The sequence below is a fragment of the Empidonax traillii genome, unplaced genomic scaffold (genome assembly GCF_003031625.1).
Source record: "Empidonax traillii isolate 1590-97213 ecotype Southwest subspecies unplaced genomic scaffold, ASM303162v1 scaffold220:size741200, whole genome shotgun sequence".
Lineage (NCBI taxonomy): Eukaryota > Metazoa > Chordata > Aves > Passeriformes > Tyrannidae > Empidonax > Empidonax traillii.
In genome coordinates, this window is record NW_020955413.1 from 258,118 (window position 1) to 280,603 (window position 22,486).

General features: G+C 37.0%; 1 protein-coding gene across 2 annotated transcripts in view; it reads left to right on the plus strand.

Annotated features, from left to right (window-relative positions):
* Positions 1-19,601, plus strand: part of RGS7BP (regulator of G protein signaling 7 binding protein) — a 41,126-nt gene extending 21,525 nt beyond the window's left edge. Inside the window, exons 3-6 of one of the 2 annotated variants that reach the window (XM_027887729.1) lie at positions 5,407-5,537; positions 13,080-13,224; positions 14,612-14,682; positions 18,599-19,601. In XM_027887729.1, the coding sequence (XP_027743530.1) occupies positions 5,407-5,537; positions 13,080-13,224; positions 14,612-14,682; positions 18,599-18,690 (439 nt within the window). In that variant the 3' untranslated portion in view covers positions 18,691-19,601. Of the gene's footprint in view, positions 1-5,406; positions 5,538-13,079; positions 13,225-14,611; positions 14,687-18,598 lie in introns of those variants that run through there. The other variant, XM_027887730.1, reaches the window with a different exon arrangement.
* Positions 19,602-22,486: the final 2,885 nt, after the last annotated feature.

The window sequence follows — 22,486 nt, forward strand, 5'->3', positions numbered from 1 at the left end:
AGCTCGTTAGCCCTGTAAGGCAATCCATCTACGTCCTGAGGACCTCGCTGCCACCGTCCAAGCGTGCTTGGCCCCGGCAGATGAACCTCAGGATTAAAGGGTGGGCTCAGTTCCGTGCACACTGTGTCTCACCTAAAAAATCCAATGCGCAGGCTGGAAGGTGGAAAGACCTTCCCCGGTTCTTCGTTCATGAAGACTGGCCATTACACTTACATTACATTACTCTTTTAACCAGAGATTGACAATATATATATTTTTCATGCTGTTGATAGTAAAAGTAAAATGCTGCTCTGTTGTAAATGTGTGACTAAAATTATGAAGTTAAATTCAGAATAAGCCAATAACTGCTTTCCAGTTTTATTATCTTAAGTTTCACAAATTTTAATGGAACTGTGAATGCTGGGCATTCAGGATGCTGGAAATTCAGGAACATCTGAAGGTATTTTCATAATTGTAACCAATATTTTGGCAGTACAATAAAATCATGTGTCAAGTATTTTGGTGGAAAAATAATTTTTTTTTAATGGAACGTTCACTTTTTACCTTTGCATTTAAGAAGGAGTATTTTAATCATGTTTATTCTTGTATTTTAAAATAATTACCAGAATAACTGCATTCACCTCTCTTAACAATATTGGCTACTATATGGTTGATGTAAGAGCTCTTTCTATAGGTTTTATTTAAAATATCTGCTTAGGATAATAAAAAGGAAATTCCACTTCTTGTCAGTGCTTTATAAATATATTCATTTGAACAACATGACCTGATTTTTGAAAAGTAGGATTTTATGGAAAGAAAGACATCTATTTTACTAATGGTTAAAACGTGAGGATGTAATTTTATAGATTTATTTCTTTTTACAGGAAGTTATACTTTTAATAGCAGCATGGTAAACTGCATAATGTAAGCTACTGTTAAACAAGGAACAAAACAGCATTTTCACTTTTTTAACTACTTTAATACATGTAGATATCAGAGCTCTCAACCTACAGAAGTAGGTCTCACAGCAGTAGGAATTCCTCATGAACTGAGTAGTGTTCACATGTTTCAGTAAGAACTTCTACCTTTTATGGCACCGTGGTGGTATGGTACTCATGTGACAACTACAGAAATTCCTAGTAAGGAAGAGACAGGATATCTGAAAGTATTTAATATACAACTATCAACATAATTTAGCAGAGAGAGCAAAAAAGAAAATCAGAGCCAAATGATCATCTTGTTTTACCTAGATACCAGCAAGTGTTTCTAAGTCAAATAAGTAATCCTGCAGACCTCATGATGGGACATAATATTTTTGGTAGTAATAAGCTGCCCATCTATCTGTCTTTTAATACAGTTTTTAAGTGTTAAAAACAAAACAAAATCTTTGTAAGAAGTTAGTTCAATTTGAAAATCGAAGTCTACTGTTTTCTCGTGAAGACCAGGTAGGAGTTATGTTGGATAGTTATTAAGCAGTGTGGCAGTTTGCGTGGACCTATAGACTTCAGCCTACGTGCAGAACATTTGCATAAGCACACGTACACCTCTCTCACCATTCACCCTTCCTATGTATGTGTGTCTTGCTGCTTCACTGGCAAGTCAAGAGGCTTTCTCAGAGCCATAGAATTCCATAAATTCTATCTTTGGTCCCTTCCTAAACAGACCATTATCTGCATTCTTAGGAAAGGCAGCAGCACTTCCCTATCAGATGAAGTATTTCCACGAAACCACAACCTGTATATCCAAATCCTTTGAAAGTTACCAGTAACTCTTCATTTTACCTGAGTGGACAGAGTGAAATATGGGCAGGGCAGGAGCAAGAAAATTTCTGTTCCACAATGAATGTAGGAAGTGAGCACAGTTCCTCTTCACAGTCCTGTGGCAGCTGTGCTTGGAAGCTGATGGTGAGGTGCTGGTATTTGTCTCATGGGCAGGTGCTCAGTGCTGTGCTAGCTATCATATGCCCACCTGCACATAAGGTATTAAACAGCTCTGTTGAGAACACAATTTAGCACAGTATTGTGTAAGATTGTGTTATATGGGATTACTCTTGAATATCTTTACTGGTCCTCATAAAGAAATCAGCCAGACTAACTGAAACAGCTGACTGGGGGGGATGGGAGAGGTAATATTATAAGTTTGCTTGAACTTTTATTTGTAAATAAATACTAATTTGGTATGTAACTAATTAATATTAGTTATTAATAAACATATCATAACCAGCATTCTGAAGGTTATGTCTGTACCGGTCCCCCATTCAGCATTTCTCACGGCATGACATTGAACATACAGAAGTAGAAAAATATGGAGAATTGAAATTTATAACACTTTAAAGAGACATTTTAAGCCCTCTGTGCAGAATTCAGGGATTGTAAAAGAAATATTTATGTGCATTCACATCAGAGCATGAAAATGAGGCCTATATACATGTATAGGAGAAAATTGGTTGCAAGCTAAAGGAATTCTTATGGTCATTATTGCAATTAGATACTAATTAAATAATTTGAGACAGTCAGTGAGGGTCATTATGGTAATTATTGCAATTAGATACTAATTAAATAATTTGAGACAATCAGTGAGGGTACTGACCTGGAAATAAATCTCTTTGTGTGAAGTTTTCATAATTAAAAGATATTTTTCTTGGATGTCACTGCTGTTACTCTGGATTTACCAAATAGAGAAGCATTTTGTCTGCAGTCCAATTACCAGTGCTCCATACTCTTGAGAATACAAGAATGGGTTAAAACATGCATATATCATCAATGTATCTAGTTCTTCACTCTATTCATAAATGTATTTTGCAAGAAAACACATTAGATTTACAAGAGCAAAATAATATGTATTACTGTGCTTTTGAATACTCTTTCAGGTCATTTGTAAATAGGAAGCATTGATAAATTTGAATTGGCTCATGAACTAAGCATCTTATATATAATTGCTGCCTTCTTAATCTGCACAATTAAAAATTCTATCACTAAGAGTGAAAAGTTTTAAAGGTTTTCACCATTTTTGCTTCATAGAAATTTGACAGCTGTATGAGGTATGCAGATCCTGAAATCTTTTTGCCAGAGACAGCTATAAAGGAACATTGCAAATTGCAAATAAACATTGCAAACTAAATTCCTGTAATAGCCATGACTTCTAAAAGGTCTGAGTATTTCTAACATTTTACATAGTGCAGAGAAAAATAGGACAACCATAATACAGCTTTATCTAAATCTGCTACAAGGAAATTATCTTGACACAGTGTAGTGGTTATTCCTCTTAGTGATAGACTTGTGGTTAAATAGTATTAGAACTAGACAGATTCAGGTTGACTTGCATGAGATAGTGGAGTAGAACTGTATCTCCCTTTCAGAAAGGGCTCTCATCACTGAGGAGAAAAAGGTCATCATAACCATCCAAGGTGGCTATAATTCTTTGTAGGCTCCACTTTGCACAAGAACAGGGGAGAATCATCTTCAGGTGGAATAGGCAAATCAATGGCTTCTGGACAGAAGAAACCCCGCTCTCAAAAACAAAAGTTTGGGCATCTAGGAAACTCAGAAACTGAATAGGCTTGTGTGTATATTTGTGGGGCTCCAGGACTTAGATATTAGATGAAATAAGCAATAAGTGTGATGACCAGAATTTTGGATGTGGATCCTAAGGATGGAAAGCAAATGTGATTCTAGGCTCCTTAAGTTTTTTTGTAATCACTGCATTGGTAAGGACAGCTCAAAGGAAATTATTGTATATGTACTGAGAAAAAGTATATGTATTGTATATGTATTGAGAAAAAGCAACATAAGTGATGGAGACAACGGGGTGGAGGGGGGAAACAGCTTATCATTGTCTACTGCAGTTCATGGTACTGAACTTGGGAGTAATGTTCACTGAAAATTTAAGCATATTTGATACAAAGGGGTATGAAAAAATCTCATCTGGAAGCTAAAAGGTAGAACAAATCAGAATAGTAAAAGCCTCCAACAGGCCACGTATTATAATATTGTAAATATATATTATGGTGTTCATTTTGGCTGGACTCTGGATCTAGGTATAAAGAATGATCTCTTAGGTCAGAAAGAACCCGTTTCACTAGTATAAATAAACATTGTCTGCTGTAGGTCTTGAAACCTTTGGCCTAGATTGGTATTAAGAAATTATTCAACCATATCCACCCAATCTAGTGTTGCTAGATAAGTTCCTTTGGTTTCTGTGAGGAAATCCTCAAGTCCACTTTTATTTCATATATAGGAAAGTCTTTTGAAGTGTAAGTTTAACCACAGGAAATGCAATCACTTTAAAGAATATTTGCAGTCTTTTCATTGTGAAAGCTTCCTTTATATTATTCATAGGCTAGAATTCTGTAAGTGTGCTGAATTTTTTTTTTTTATTTCTTAGCAGTAGTATTCAGAAATACCTTTAGGTTCAGCATAGTTTAAAAAGTATGTTCCTCTAGTTATTATAAAAGTCAGTTTTGAGGGGTGTCTTGCCATTTAGCATCACTGTGTAGGAAATGAGTAGCAAGAATGTCTGAAAATGAAATCTCTGAAATCCCAGTCAATCTTACTGCTCACTGCCCTATTGAAAGTACCTTCGCAATGAGCGCTGAAAACCTAATTCTCAGGGATGATTAGTTAAATAATTTTGTTATCACTTACCGAAACAGTTTTACAGAACAGTTTATAATAAAGGGTGTTTGTACTTATGTAACATACCCAGCCTACAAAATTGATATTTAATGTCTGATTTTACAACCAGACATGAAAATTGGTTCCTGGATCTGGATAAATCATTTTCTTAGTGTCCTGAGAATTAACTGGAAGTGTACAATTACTCTTGGTTTCCATTTTTGTTTTCAAAATGGTTACTTCTTCTCTGAAAAAAATGGCTTGTGCACCCCATTCTCCTCACTGTGCAGTATCACATAACTAGTAATTTAAACACGGTAGGGAAACAAATTCTGGTAGAATATATAGAACCAAGAGACTAAAAGTGATTTGTTTCTGGTGAGAGTGTCTTCAAAGTAGATTGATTTTGCCTGATCCAGGATTTCTAACCTGGACTTTTAAAGTAGCCCTGGTGTCTCCTGTGTCTTTGTCAAGACCAAGGGTAACTGAAACTGAACACTTTGGTCTCACAGGAAATACTTATCCAAAACTTTTAAAGAGGAGAAAATAGTCACTTATTTACCCCTTTTCCAAAAATATGCAGAGGAGACAATAAGGACATGTAATCTTACTGAAGACAATACAAGTTTAGCTGTGTTAAGCCTAGAGCTTTATAGATATAAAGACTTGTTTGTAAATACAGTTGGGTAGAAACAGCTTAATAGTTGGTGAAGCAGATTCTGATGTGGTTGCTTGCACCAGTAGGTAAGTGGATTTGATGACCCTCACATCCTTCTTGTCTCTTTCCTAACTAAATTATTCTCTTTTGCTGCAGCCCAGAAGATGGTGAAATTCATCCTGAAATCTGTAGGCTATACATCCAGTTGCAGTGTTGCTTAGAAATGTACACAACAGAAATGCTGAAGTCCATTTGTCTGCTAGGATCACTGCAATTTCATCGCAAAGGTACTGAATTGCACAAATATACAGATGCTGATTTTGAAAAAAACAGTATTTTGCAGCACGTCTGGGTACTCATGAAAGACTGTTTTGGCTGGGGTAGAGTTAATGTTATCCATAGTAGCTAGCAGGGGACTATGTTTTGGATTTGTACTGAAAATGGGTTAATAGCACAGAGGTTTTTTAGCTATTGCTGAACAGTGCTTGCTGTGTCAAGGCCTTTTCTGCCCCTCACTCAAATCCACCAGAGAGGAGGCTAGGGGTGCACAAGGAACTGGGAGGGGACACAGTTGGGACAGCTGACCCCCACTGACCCAGGGGATATCCCAGACCATATGGCATTGTGCTCAACAAATAAAGAGAGGGGAAGATGAAGAAAAGGGAGGACATTCAGAGGATGGCATTTGTCTTTCCAAGTCATCCTTATACATGTTGTAGCCCTTCTTTCCTGGGGATGGCTGAACACCTACCTGCCCATGGGAAGTGGTGAATGAATTCCTTATTTTGTTTTGTTTGCATGCACAACAAAAATAGAGTATATTCTCTTGAGATAATAAGCTGTCTGTACCTCAACCTACAAGTTTTCTCACTTTTACCCTTTCAGTAGACTCCCCATCCCACCAGGGGTGAGCAGCTCTGTGGGGCTTCATTGCCAGCCAACATTAAACCACAACAAGCACAAAACTGTAAAATGAACTACACCTATATAGAGATTTTCAGCTACTAAAAAAGAGCTCTATTTCTGTTTATCATTTTTCTTGCAGAAGCATGCATTATCAGGCATGCATCACTAATGTCCTTGCAGTTTAGAAGTCTGATTTTTTTTTTTTTTTTTTTTTTAAGAAGAGTAGTCCCTGAAGTTTTAGCTATCATTAGTCAGACCAGTGGGCAAGCTTAGTAATTTTATTAGAGGTATTTGCTGGGTATGATATTTGAGATCAAATGTTTGATAGAACTATATGGCATGGTTTTAGTACTAAACTAATTCCTTACTATCTCTGTTTTTTATCCAGCAATGCTATTTTACAGCTGTCTGGGTTTTGGCCAGGACAAGGTTAAATTTTTTGCAATAGCTGGGAGGCATCAGGACCCTAATGTTGTTCAGTACCACCTCATGTTACTGCCAGGGGCAGGCGAAAGGGACTCTCAGGCTTATGTGGAGAAGAGCATGGCTTCTGGTCAAAAAATGTGGCAGGGAGCAGGAAGTCATTCACCATTGTTCGCTTGTCTCGGGGTTGGTGGTGAGCATTTTTGCATGGGAATCACTCTCTCTTTTTCATACTTTTAATAATAATATTGTTGCTGTTCCTGTCCATTTTCTTATCTCATTGCTGTTTTCAGTAAATTGTTCTTATCTCAATCTGTGAACTTCACAGTGCCTTGGTTTCTCAATTCCATTCCACCTCATCAGGTAGGGGAAAGAGAAGGGGAAGAGAGAGAGAGCAGCATGTGGTTTGGCAGTCTCAGTGGAGTCACTGGATTGGGGAGTACCATTCCTAAACCACAACAATTACAGAAGACCGATAAATGTAGTTAAAAAGCTGCCTGCTTTTATAAAACTAGTTAGTAGATTTGGAACTGAAATCTACCTCACAGTATTTTTACATACAGATGAGATGTCCTCACTTCAGTGAAAATGCATCCCTAGTGATTTCATATTTGATTAGCCTCCTGAAAGGAAGATGTAGAAATTCCAATAATTTACTGGATAGTTTACTTAGTAAACTCACTGATCAGTGATGGCACACACTGATTAGGACTGTATCTGTGCTAATTGTAACTACTCTTTCCCTAGATAATATCTCAGCAGAATATGCTAGGTAAAGACAAGACAAACCTCTGTAATGAACTGTGATAAAGGCCTTGTGATGAACCTTGTGAATTTCCTGTCATGCTGAAAGATCCTGTAGTGTATTTCTTTGCATCTAGCAAGGGATATTTAGTATTTTTGTTATGGACGTAAGAATGAGAGGTTTGGAACTGCTTAATTGAGCTTCTCAATTATTTTTTTCAAGTTAAAAATAAATCTATAAAAAGGAAGAGAGAGTTAACAGAACCACTGTATAACAAGATGCCACTAGCTTTCACAATGAATCATAATTTTTTAGGACAGATTGTACTACATTTCCTAACACTGATTACAATTGTCAAACCATCTCCTGTAACTGCTGAAAGAAAATAGCTTGAAGTGACTTAAGTAACCCTGACATGTCTTGTCTCTCCCATTTGCTTCTGAACAGAATCTACATTAATAACTTAAACTAAAGAACTATTAGAAGTCTAAAGTTGGATGAGTTACAATTTAGTTCCTATCTCACAGTACTTTTGATACACACTAGTTGTTCAGCCCACCATAGAGAAAGTCTTGGTAGCTATTCTGCTGTTGCTTAACAGAGTGACTTTTGTCCTGTATCCATGTAGAGATAAACACAGTAACTTGGCTCCAAGCTTCTGGGGCATTCTTTGGAAAAAAATTCATAATAGGCAAAAATTATATGATGACAGGGATTCAAATAATTTGAATAGCCAATAGAACATTGCTCTTTCCTATTAAATACCTGGTATTTGCAACACCTAGAAGTGTTGTAAAGACATCATGCAGTGAGGGAAATTCCATTTCTATGTTAACTACTTTTTCACAGTGAAGGTAGCTGTATGTTTGACAGGCACCAAAAGAGGCTATGAAATATCCATTCTTGGAGATACTGTTAACTCAAATTAAACTTGAACAGTCTAATGCAAGTTGGCTCTGCTTTCAGTAGGGTGCTAGACTAGATGACTTTGCAACCTATTTATTCTATGTTCTGACAAAACATAAAATTTTCGAAGGAGTATAATGAGCACATACCTTTGTTTAATTTCTTTACTTACAGAGAATGATACTGCAGTGTAGGCAAATTGCATAAATTTATCTCTAGGGAGGAAAGAGACAATAATTTCACCATTATAAAATATATTGTGATAATCCTAGTATATAAATTTTTTAGTTTTTCATCAGTTTTTCATCATCTGAATGACCATATTAAAAAAAATAAATTCTTGTATACTAAGAGTGCTACCCTTATAATCTTTGTTTAATCCATAAATGTGTATGTCTGATGTTCTTGTTGTATCTTGAAGTCGTTTCTGAAGATATTACATTGAGATGTAATATTTTCCATTTTCTAGTCCTCTTACCTGTTGGCCAAGTTGTTTGTTAGGTTTTTAAGTCTCCAATAGGATTTCACTAATTTATGTTCTTACTCAGGACCCAGCAGAGGATCAAGTAGAATGACATGCAGACTGTTCTCAGCAACGTGTAGCTTATAAATAATAATGTGGGTATTGGTACTGTAATCAGAATTTATCAAACAAATTATAGAACTGATATATCTAAGGCAGTGGGCTGATGCTCTTTTCCCAAGAGAAGCTCAGCCAGTGCTCCCTACTAGGAAACAGATGCTCTTAATGAAACACCACACAACAGTTTGAAGGGCTGAGCTCTGTGTCTTTTCATCTTTTACAGTGCAGATCTTCTCATCTCTCCTTATCTTTCTTTACTACTGTACAGATACTCCTTTATTTACAGTATACTATATATCAGTCTTCCTGTACAGAAATTTCTTGCACATTTACAATGCAGGATTAACTTACTGCTATCATATAACCTTTACTAGAAAAATCAGATATTCTGTTATTTCTTTGAAATGTAACTGTCACAGTAGGGGCAAAAGCCATTAATATTTGCAGCTGTGTTATACAGTAAGTAAACTGAGGTATGTGCTCTTTAAGAATTATTTTTTTAAAGATACATACAGCACAAAAGCCCAGTGTTGAAAATATATTATCATTCAACAGTTTAACATTAGGAAAGTTTGCAAGGGGCACAAGGAATCATGCCCAAGTATCCTTAATTCAAAAGTTTTGTAGTTACTAAGTTTTTGGTTACCTGATCGTATTTCTTGTTACTCCTTTCCACAATCCCAAATGTCCTGGCAAACTAATACATATATTCCACTTGGACATACATCTCTCTTTTATCCTAATTCTTTAGTATAATACATTGTATTTATTGCACACAATTCTCTTCTAAAGGCAGAATCTTTCTATTCCTTAGACCTTTCTCAGTAACTCATACACTAATATCTTCACCGTATCTTCAGAACTGCATAGAGTAATAGCAATTTCTCCCCATTGTAAAGAGGGACATTAAGCTAAAAAAAAATGCTAATTTAGAATCTGAGAATTAGAATTTAATGGAAAGTAAGATACTCTGAAGAAACTTAGGTACCTAATTTACAAAATTCAGTTCTCATTCCTTTAAATGTTTTGTGTGTGTACCTATTGACTATTTTAATTAAATAAACTAATTCTGCCTTAGCTATCAAAGTCTTAGGAATTTGGCCTAGTTTCTGTCCATAGAAGCTGCTGAATGTGATTATCATTTCTCAGAATTAACATGTAGGTTGTCAAGGTTGCACATTGAGAAAATCAAGGACTACCTCAGAGTTCATAAGTGCAATTCAGCATACACAGCCACAAATACTTTGGGGTCAAAGATTTTCAATACCTTATAAAGAACTTCATTGCATTTTTAATATGCAAGCACAACAGATAAAAAAGTCTTTACTAATTCATATACCAAAATAATAATTCCTTTCATTATTAGGAACTGTAAAACATTATAATCATTGAATAACATGTCAATGTGGAAGTGCACACTACCAAAGTCTAATATCTGTACGTGTTTACATAGAAACCAAGAATTTCTTAGGGTCATCTACAAATCTAGTTGACTTGTTGGGTTATATAATTACTTATATTAGAAAATATTTTTTAAACCTTAGATCTTATATTGCAACCATTCTGTTAGCTAGCTGTGCAGCATTTGAGCATTTTAATATTGAAGGGAGTAAGCAATTATTGAAAAATAATTCACTGACTAAGTTGAAAGTAAAAATTAGGGTTCGTATCCATTCCTAAGTATGTATTACAAAAGATATCCTTACCCACCGCTATAGGGATGAGAACATTAAAGAGCTTTTGTTTCTCTGTAGACTGTGACATATGGTAGAAATGTTAAGCCTGAGTCATACATTACTCAAGCAAACCCGGTATTATTAGCTGACTCTTTATTTGTTTTCAAGTGACTGAGCAGATGATCTGAAATTCAAGAAACACTTCATGAATTGCTCACAATACAACAGAATTACTGGTAAAGAGGTTTTCTCAGTGGAAGAGATCTGTGCGGTTCATTCTGCTAAATCTGCAAGAGCTTGCCTTTGTGCTAACAAAAAGAACATTACAGTCTCAGTGCTTCTGCTCTCAAGTTGTGAAAAAGAACCTTTACTATTATTTCATCTAGTGCTTTCATCTCGTGTTATTGTTTCCATTGAAACACCTATCACATTCCTGAAGGATGGATCTAGAGACAGGGTTGTTCTTGACAGTGTGTCGCCAAATGTCAGGTCAGAGTTCCCACCACAGAACCTCAAAATAATGGGACAATTCATTAATATCCAGTTTCAGACTTGTGATATTTGTGGCAAGTTAGATGGTTTACGTGAAACCTCTTTTATGAAAATGTAAAAAGTGACTAGATGTTTTGTTATGGGCTTCCTGTAATGGGAAAAAATAACAAATAATGAAACTTATATGAATGAACACTGAAAACTGTACAGTAAGAACTACCTTAAAATAACAGTAGAAGCTTCAGTTAAGAACAAGAAAATTTAAAAGTTATACCTACAGGGTGATACAGAGAAAAACATGTAATCTGGGAAGTAGGCTTAGTCTGCTGTTCCAGAAGCAACTGAGTCAGCATTCAGCATTATAGCTTGTAACCAACAGAAAGGTCTTGATCCCTTCCTCTCTGTTTCCTCTCCCTTACAGTGGCTTCACTGCTTACTCCCTTCCACAGTTTCCGGCCATATGATCCTCCTCTGGCACTTGCTCTTGAACATGTAATGTTCTTGATTGATCTGACTTAAACCATTTCATCAGAAAAGTTCGCATTTTATTTTTCATTTGGGTAATCTTCTACCATTTGATGGGCTGAATTGGATCACAGAAGGATTTGGCAAAGCCCAAGTTAGCAGTGGATGCCAAAGTAAGCAGCAAAGAGAGGACACAAAACGTTCTTTTATGGAGGATACACTTGTTATATCAGGTCATGCAGTCTCTTAGAGTCAGTTAGATAACTTAGTTGGAAGGAAAGCTGAGAAAAGGGCTTCCTACTGGCTGTAGAGAGTGATGAAAACCTGAAGCAAGTGCCTTCTGTAGCATAAGTAATGTCTAGTTTGACATTTCAGATAAGCAGCTAAGAACAACTTTTTTTCTTTTTAGCAATGGAATAATTTACCTGAATACAACAGTTTAGAGATCTTAAGATCCAGGAATTTCTAGGTTATAAAAAGGAAGGTTGCATATCTGATAGCAGGAATACATATTCGTGATGTGTAAGAGCAGTATAGTATGGTATGCAGCCATGGTCTCTTAAGAGTCCCAGAAAAATGGGCTACATCAGCACTGCTCTACTAGCTGGTCTTGTTCTTTATGTTCTTTGCCAAGCCTTACAGAAACTACTTAGGTTTGTCCTGATATAAAAATCTTTCAAATTGCAAAAATTATGAAATGAAAGACATTTCCTACTCAGCGTTCCATACTACTGGTTTAAACATTGCCATTTTTTGTCTACTTTTAAAAAGTTTTATTTGTTTCTTTCTGAGATTGTTTACTCCATTTCATGACAGAACTCAGACGGGGAAAAAAAATTGACGTCTTAATAACTTGTCTGGGATGCACTGCAATGTGAATTTTTTTCCTTTAAATGTACTTCATGCCAGAAGTACTTACCACTACAGAAGAGGAACGCTATCACGCAGTCCAGAAGAGATTTGCAAGGATACCAAAATATTGCACTGATGCTTAACTCTCTTGCATACTCTGCTACCATGATCCACATCCTTTATTCCACTCTCTCCCATACAAAAGCCCTGGAAGATCTGTCATGAAGTCCCCATTCAATTTCAACACTGCATTTCATTTTCATACAATGAGCTTGGATTAGTAAGCGTCAGCATGTAAATTCAGAATACAATGCACTTGAGCTGTGAGTGGTGGCAGCCGTGTAGTCCTGTTAAATGACAAAGTACAAAATTTTACATATTTGTCTTTTGTTTTCCTTCAGTATTGCTGTAGTACTAGGAGACATGGACTGCAGTATTCTTTAGAGTCAAAGTTTCTGAAATTGTTTCCAGAATGAGTGTTGTAGTTTCCTTACTTACTTTGTTCTGTTTTGTCCTCTGGCTCTAATTTTATGTTGCATGTGAGCCACTGGAGTTTAACTGAACCCCTTGAAATTGGTAAGAGTAACATACAGCAGCACTCTGATTTACAGTTTGGTGTGGTCTGTTCTCTTTCTGAGTAGTTCTTAATCCTTTTACATTCAGCACTCCTTCTCTCCATTTGTATTGTGCTAAATCAAGCTTAAGGCATCAATGATATAATCTTAGTATCCATTTTAATCAATAAATAATGGGGATACATGTTTGTTTAAATATTTTAAAGGAAAAGAACCTTGTGGCCCACCCAAGATTCTAGATATTAAAGTGGAGGAGAGTTCTGAAGTACCTATTTTAGAAGACATGTCATCACCAACAGATGTTCAGCAGCATCTATGGCAGGTTTCCACAGATATTGAAAACACTGAAAGGTATGTGTGGCACTTCGTTCCTGAACAAAATAAAATTCCATCTAGGGTTTATTTAGTCTTTTTTAATTTGATAGCCAGTGTTGCTACTGTAAAAAGTATATCAAATAACCTCTTAACATTTCTGTTACATTTAACATAATTCAGAACTTCTAAAAGAAAGGCTGAGTGACATGCTTAAATAGACTAACTGCCAGAAAGTAACTGTCGAAAAAAGAGGGGGAAATGATGTTGCTGATGGGCTGGGCTCTCTAAAAGAAGCAGCTTTTGCCTCATCTTGAGTGGTTTCTGATTTTGTACCTGTAATCTGCTGTAATCCTGTTCTGCATTCCTAATTCAAAAGCACTGAATCTAGTTCATTTCTGCCCCTAATTTTGACTATAAAAGCCTGAGGAGAGGAACATAATCCATAGGTTACCCTCTTAACTATGCAGTTGAAAAACAAAAATGAGATCCTTTAGTAGAAAGTAACCTTGATGGCCAAAATTCCTATTTTGAGGGCTTTGTATATTAATCTGCTGATGAGATTTGAATAGTTATCATGCTTATTTACATAAAACAAAGTTGTGTTCTACTGAGAACATAACTTGGAAAACAGAATAGAGCAATTTTTTACTAGTCACATGGCTTAATTCCTAAGAACCATTTTATTGAATGAAGCAAAACCACATTGGTGTTAAATCCTGAAAGCATTAACACATTACAAGCCTGCACACAAAATTACTGGTCTGCCATCTACCAGTAAACCAAGAGCCTTTTTGAAATTTCTGGCCTCATTCAAAACATATCCTTATATAAGTTGCTTTGGGAGATAATATTTTGTTATAGTATTTTCCATCATCTGCCTTTCAGAAAAACTAATGCCACAGTCCTCCTGAGAGTGGTGAGAGTGACAGCTCTGTTTTTAAAATTTTCATTTAATGTGCAGGGGACTGAAGTATCATCGGTTAGCTACATGTATTATAATTTTCTCCTGAACAGTGAAACACATTCATGGCACAAGCTACAAAATGCTGACAAGGAATATGAAGTTGACATTAGCACTAGCTTGTGATAATTTTATGGTATGTTGTGTATTTTGTCACTAGCATCACATTGTGCCCACCAAGTAATTTAATATTAATTACTGAAGTACCAGAATAGATCATAAATTTGAATTAGAAGCAACCAGTTAGTATCAGGATGGCGTGAAAGTGCTCCCTTATTAAATCTATTGCCCTTTCTTTTGGTATGCATCTTCCGATATGTGTTTGTAAACCGAATGCTTGCCCAATAGATTTTTGTATTTGTTGCTCCATTATTTCAGCATATAAAGCTATACTGTGAGCCACTCCCCATTAAGTCTTCAACTGCTGTTCTATTGTATCTCTTTTAACTGTTGTATCCACAGAGATATGAGAGAAATGAAAAACCTTTTAAGCAAACTCAGGGAGACTATGCCTTTACCACTGAAAAATCAAGGTAGGTTTTGAATGTTCTTCACATAAGGAAAATTACGTTAATTAAAGGTTTTGACTTCCGTTACATACAAAAAATCAAGGAGTTTTTCATAGAAATTACAAGAAGAAAAATCTACACAAAATCTCTTCTCTACTGATTCATTGGAGCCAGAATTTAGCATGTGGTCTTTGGCCTCTCAAGTTTCACATGAGTATTCTGGAATTTTATAGATATGGCACCTACACATAAAATAATAGACTTCCTGGTGACATGAAGGCAGAAGCACAACTAATTCCCTGTGTAAGGAGTCCTTCGTTTTTCAAAGGTAATGAAGGTTTAAAGGGATCCTACTGAGTAATGGCATTTGCCTCACCCCTGCAAGGCTTGTAGGTTCTGTGACATGACACTGACTCTACACAAAAAAGCTGCTTGCTTTGAGACTATTAACAGTTGCTTTTCCCAGTAGCCAGCTGTAAGAATCCTCATCCTATGCACGTAATTAGCAATGGGCCTTCATCTTGTTGCCCAGCAGTGTTAAATACTCCACATCTGCTGGAACTCTTTTTTAATGTCATGAGAATGATATTAAAAAGATAATAATTTCCCTTTTTGATTTCTTCTTGATAAATAGATATTTCTTAAATGCCATGTAGTTTTTGCACAGTGGCAGCCCATGAAGTATATGCCTAATGTGTCCCAGATCTTGTCCCAAGTAACTAAACAGTGTAGCATTCATCATGGTGCCAGGATGGACAAGGGATCAGAGCCAGCCAGCACGAGTTTAGGAGGGGCAGGTCCTGTCTGACCAACCTGATCTCCTTTTATGATCAGGTGACTCACCTGGTGGATGAGGGAAAGGCTGTGGATGTTTCTATCTGGACTTCAGCAAAGCCTTTCACTATCTGGACTTCAGCAAAGCCTCTCACACCATCTCCCATAATATACTCCTGGAAAAGCTGGCAGCCCATGGCTTGGACAGGGACACTCTGTGCTGGGTCAGGAACTGGCTGGAGGGCCGGGTCCAGAGAGTGCTGGTGAACGGAGCTGCATCCAGTTGGCAGCCGGTCACCAATGGTGTCCCCCAGGGATCAGTGCTGGGCCCAGTCCTGTTTAACATCTTTATCGATGATTTAGATGAGGGGATTGAGTCCACCATTAGCAAATTTGCAGATGACACCAAGTTGGGAGGGAGTGTTGACCTGCTGGAAGGCAGGAGGGCTCTGCAGAGGGACCTGGATAGGCTGGAGAGTTGGGCTGATTCCAACAGGATGAAGTTCAACAAGGCCAAGTGCCGAGTCCTGCACTTTGGCCACAACAACCCCCTGCAGCGCTACAGGCTGAGCACAGAGTGGCTGGAGAGCAGCCAGGTAGAAAGGGATCTTGGGGGTGCTGGTTGACAGGAAGCTGAACATGAGCCAGCAGTGTGCCCAGGTGGCCAAGAAGGCCAATGGCATCCTGGCCTGCATCAGGAACAGTGTGGCCAGCAGGAGCAGGGAAGTGATTCTTCCCCTGTACTCAGCTCTGGTGAGGCCACACCTGGAGTGCTGTGTCCAGTTCTGGGCCCCTCAGTTCAGGAAGGATATTGAGGTGCTGGAGCAGGTCCAGAGAAGAGCAACCAGGCTGGTGAAGGGACTTGAGCACAAGTCCTGTGAGGAGAGGCTGAGGGAGCTGGGGTTGTTTAGCCTGGAGAAGAGGAGGCTCAGGGGAGACCTCATCACTCTCTACAACTCCCTGAAAGGAGGTTGTAGCCAGGTGGGGGTTGGTCTCTTCACCCAGGCGATCAGCAGTAGGACAAGAGGGCATGGTCTTAAGCTCTGCCAGGGGAGGTTTAGGTTGGATATTAGAAAGAAGTTCTTTCCAGAGAGAGTGATCAAGCATTGGAATGGCCTGCCCAGAGAGGTGGTGGATTCACCGTCCCTGGGATTTTTAAGACAAGGCTGGATGTGGCACTGAGTGCCATGATCTAGTCATCACAGTGGGGTTGGATCAAGAGTTGGACTTGATAATCTCGGAGGTCTCTTCCAACCCAGTTAATTCTATGATTCTATGATAATATGGTAATAGATGAATATGGAATAATTGAGTTCATTATACAAATAAGAGTTTGTGGCACGATGGCTTGATGGAAAACCATGTGAAAGGAAAAAGGGAATTGCTTATGATACGTGATAGGTATGTATCATTCTAGAGACTGAAAAAGTGACAAAAAGTCTATACCTATCCTAGAAGAAAGGAGTGTTCTGAAAATAAGGAAGGAAAAGACAAATTGGGGGGATGTAAAGCATAGAGAACCTGAGTTCAGAACAGAGATAAAGGCACACAGAATTCTTCTCTGCTGCATGGTGTCCACACTGCCCTTCAAACTGACCAGAATATCACTGACCTCCTGTGCAGCAGGGTAGGAAACATTCTAGAGTTTAAAAGCTCTGAGTCATGCCCCAGAATCAGGTAATCCTAAATGGTGGTGTTGCAGCTCTCACAGACTCCAACTGTGATGATGATAGTTTACAGAAGATCTCTGAGAATGGATGCCTCAGGAATGGACAGTCATACTCATTATTCATACAGTACTTAAAATTTTTGAAATAATCCAAGACCTTTAATTAATGAAAGCTAGATAACAGTATAAGTAAATAGAAAAAAATCCAAACATTATAGATTATTAATATGGTCTGGACTGAAATTTTGATATTTATATGAATCACAGCTATTGATTATGAGATGAATGAATGCCATTGAATGTGTTGATCTTTGCAACTGATCAATCCTGCTCCCAGTAAATGAGTGTTTTGCTGTTGGTTTCAGTGACAGCCAGAATGGAGTTAAGATGGCAAGCTCACAAAAGATTTGCATAATATTACTGACTGCTCACAGACCAGGTTTTATGTATGAAATTCTCTTGAAGTGACAGCAGGAAAATTACTGTTGGGGTTTGTAAGATTGAGTGACAATATTAAATGATCTCTTAGCTAGGTTCTTGTGTTTAAGTATTTGTGTTACAGTAGTGTTTATACAATCAAACCAGATCACTGATGTAACCAGAATAGGAATATGATGGGGCATAGATCTTAGCCTGAAACCATGCCTGAAGATGGCTCAAAGTGAACTCTAAATTTGTGAGGTGGCTCACTGACACTGCGTGAGTTAATGTAAATATAGGCACTAATAAATACATTTTGTATTAATTTAGAAGGAATTAATATAAAAGGTAGAAAGGTAACAAGCATACTGTGGTTACTTTCCCAGGTAAATGTTTTTTTATCTCGATATGCCAAGATGCTCCTGTGTTGCGGTTTTAAATGGAAATTCTCCCAGATCTACACAAACGGTCACTCATTAGTGGGGGGGGTTATGTTTAAATTAAGCCAGAATTTTACTTTAGGATTGACATTTCCAAACTTGCATGTCTGCAAGATCTCAAGCTACTTATCTTTAGGTTTCATTTGGAATCTTAACATTATTAATCCGTGCAGGAATGTTGTGGCTTAGATCTCCCAGTGGTGGAGGTGTGATTTCATTCAAGAAGAACTAATGTTCTTCTTGACAAAATGTGTTTTGTATTATTATGGAAATCCTGTTAATTAGCATTGTAAGACTTAAATACAAATATCGGGTTATTATTTGCTCTATGCCTTGAACTATGGGACCTATTACATCATAGAAAGGTTCTCAAGGATTGGAATAGGCTGCCTAAGGAGGTAGTGGAGTCACCATCCCTAGAGGTGAAATGACTCTGCCTGGCACTTAGGGCTCATTGACAAGGTGGTTATTGATCAAAGATTGGGCTTGATCTCCAAGGACTTTTCCAACCTAAATGATTATATGATTCTTAGATCATGTAGGTGCTGTTAGGGCACATATGATACAGTCTTTTTTGTGCGTAGACATGTGCACATGCTTGTGTCATGTGGGATTAATGTGGGATTTTTCATCACAGATGATAGCAGCCTCCTAAACTTGACTCCATATCCATTGGTAAGAAGACGGAAGCGAAGATTCTTTGGATTGTGTTGTCTCGTCTCAAGTTAGAAGATTAAGCACAGAAGCACAAAGAAGATCATGACTTTATTAAACCACTATTATTTGACCACTGAAAAGATGAACGTTGATCCCCTTGATTATAAAGTACATTTTCTACACTACACTATTCATTTTGCTCTTCTGCTCCATCCTATTTTCAGATAAGGGATTTCACAGTTTAAAATTATGGTGATCAAAAAACAGGTGTGAGATAGATCTAGCATATTTAAAACTTTTTAAAGTATGTTCTGCATGCTTACTTTCAATCACTTGAAGACACATGAATTATGGTTCATGGATAATTTCAAGGGTTTTTTTTAATTGTTTGAATTGCCGCTAAAAGCTTGTGCATAGTACAGTATTCTTAGTATCATATTGAAATATTTGGTCATACTCTTAACAGTCTTTAAGCATAGAAAAATATTTAACAGCAAAAGTATTAAAGTTCTAAACATTCAAACAATATTGTAACAGAATTTGCACAAAATCTCCAGTTGGTTTTTGTGCTCACATTCATATTTAGTCTTCCAATATATCTCAATTTAAAAGCTTCATAGAAAAATATCTTAATTTATGATACACAAATCATGTATGAAAATAGTTAGGACTTGTAAATACAGAGAAATCATAATAACTACATACTGTACAATGCATAGAAGCAACAGATTTCCTTTAAGTCAATAGTATATCTACAAGCATTTGGAAAAAAATAAGTAATTTATTAAAGGGAGGTATTAAAATAAACAATGCAAAACACTACACCAACCCATTTTGTTTCCAATAGAATTCAAAGCATGGTGTCTGCATATCACTAAGTATAAATCTTATAAGGCATGCCAGAATCTTCTGAGACTGTAAGATATTAAATGATTTACATTGTTAATAAAGTTTTTTATTTAATTAAATATTGTCTTGTTTCTGGTTATATAACTGGACTATGTCTGTTTTGCCAATTTTGCTGTCAGAGTACTACACAAAGTTTTGATAATATTTCCATTTCAAGAAGTATGTTTAGAAAGACAGATAAAAATTATGGAGCATATATAAAAGCTAAAATGACAGCTAGTAGCAGCAGCAGGTAGTACCTAGTAGGTAGTAGCTAGTAGTAGCAGTAGGTAGACTCAATGTATTGATATTTCAAGATGATAGGCAAGATAAATAAACTTGTGCTAGACTCCAACACTATGAAACCCACAGCAATCTGTCATTACTGTACAGGTCAGCAAACCTTTGTAATGAGTAATAATGACTCATAGCCCTTCTTCTATTCCACTACCCAGCATACCAAAAGAATCAAAACAAAGGTTTAGTGCTGATAAGGAGGTTGTTGTGTCCTTGCCACAGAAAACACCTATACAGTTGAATTTGTCATCAGTTTTTTGGTAGGATATTAGGACATCCCCTAAAGCAGTTTGTTGGGGACAGCTGTTCACTGAACTGTATCTGGCAATGAAAAAATTTAATCTGCCTCATTTTTCGACCAGTTTTTTTCTCCTGCTTGCTGAGAAAGGATGGAAAAGCCCACATTGTCAGAAATATTAGCATACTGTCTATAGCAAAGACCAAAAATTCAGATCTAATTATCAGGAACACAAGGCAGGACTTTTTCTTCCAGAAGAGCCACAGCACTCCTGGATTAGACATTCATGTAACTGAGTTTCCAGCATTCCTCTGGAAGGACATTCTTCTTGTCAGATAAAGCAGAGTGGTTTCGTTTTTTCCAGGTTGGGCTGGTCTGTTTACCTTTCAGTCCCCCAGAGAGAAATACATTTTTGAATAATCAGGCCAAAAAATAAATACTTTAAATGCAATGAGGACAAATAAATTTAAAATGCCCTTATGGAAATTGTGTGTCTCCAAAATTAATTCCATCTGAGGAATGCATAGCTAAGTTCTTTAAACAGCACAAAGACAGATAACTGCAATGTATTTGAAGATTTCAGGTCATGAACTATTCTTAAGCATCTAATCTGGGGAGATTCCTACTGACTTAGAACTGTGTACTTGTGAGAACAAATGTATTTTTACTGATGGTCTTGGCCTTGGCCAGTGGAGTGTCCATCTTGGAGCCAGCTGGAACTGCTGTTGTCCAACATAGGGATAACTTCTGGCATCTTCTCATAGAATCCATCCCTGTAACCCCCCTGCTACCAAAACCCTTCCAAGTACATCCAATATAAGCATCCACATCATGCTTTTCTAGACCCCAGGTCTAATGCATCAATATGCAAACAAGAAAAATTAAACTTGCAATAAGGCACCAGCTTCTTTACACACAAGTATCATGAATGTAAAAGGCTAAAGGCCTTGAATTTTCAGAATTAAAGTTTTGGTCTGTGACACCTCAATTTGCCAAAGACCCACTAAATTTTATTTTGGATCTGATCTAGACATCTGAGAAGGGACCACATGGTTTATGCTCTGATTGGGACTCCTAGTCATTTCTAAGTTAGATATAATTTGCAAAGCAATGGCCAGAGTGACATTCTCTGTAAGCAGTGCTTGGCTGATTATCCAAATCCCAGTCAAGGTTGATCAAGATATATAAAAAACCATCCAGAAGATAGGCTTTTAACGCATACTGAGCTTACATGGGAAACATGGCTGCAACAGATTTTAATTCTTTGACAAGTCCCAAGCAGGAGTATAGGATCAGTCTTTCCTGGTCAAGGCAGACTGTGAAGCAGCACATTGAATTTTACTAAATATTTGATTAACTGACCAGGAGAGACAGTTAAACTGTCTATTAGTGTTGCAGTAAGTACTGGATGCCATAGTATGTTGTTGATGTGTGATTTCATTACAAACAGAATATCACCCAAATGAACACCTCAGTTTAGCTAAATTAAAAACAAAACAAAAAAGAACAACATAATTTTGTTCTTAGTCCTTAAGCTTCCCATCTGAACAGGATTATTCATACTGGCTTCACTCAATACTTTTTCAGTTTTTTTGTGAAACAAGAACACTTCTGCCTTTCAGAAATGGAAAGAGGGACTACCTAAAGGTTGCAGCCAGGTGTTTGTAGCACCTCATCATTTAATATCCCCTCCCAAACCAAGTGACTTTTCTTGAGTACTGAGAAACCTCCGAAGACACAAATTCTTCAGCTTTCCTGAACAACCTGCCCTAGTGCTGTACAACTTTTCTAGTGAAGAAATATCAAATATAACAGATTTCTAAGATTGTGTCATTTATCGAGAGCAAAATCTAATTTTAAGTCTGCTATAGTATTTTTAATCAGTGTTTGCACAAAAAAAAAAAAACCACAAAAAACCAGAATTCTCTTCTTTCAGTGCAAATGAGTGGTAATATCTTGCCACAGCACAAAAAATCCACCTAAATCATAGCTGTTAGTACCTGATACTATAATCCTTATTGCTGGTTTCCCATCTTTCATTTCTGTATTACAATTTAAGCATTTCTGTGACTTGACCTTCATACAACTTCCAACAAAAGTATGGGAGAATTAAGGGATATTTCTATTGTTACCAAATACTGTTTTTTTGGTAATTGTTGAGGAAGGCAATTAATTCCCTGCTGATTTCCTGCAGGTTAGATATTTTAACACCTTCTATTGAAAAAATGCAGAAATCATCTTTACCAATGACTTCTACAATATTTTGGTTCCTGATGGAAGAGGAATTGTGACATTTGCTGTAAATGCTGTAAATGTAAATTGTGACATTTGATGTGGCAGAGTAGTCATCTGCCATTTGAGTATTTCTGTGTTCCAAAACCCCAGGATTACACATTTTCTATAAGGATCTTCTGTTCTAGCTTTCTTTTCTTCTAATCAAGAAAA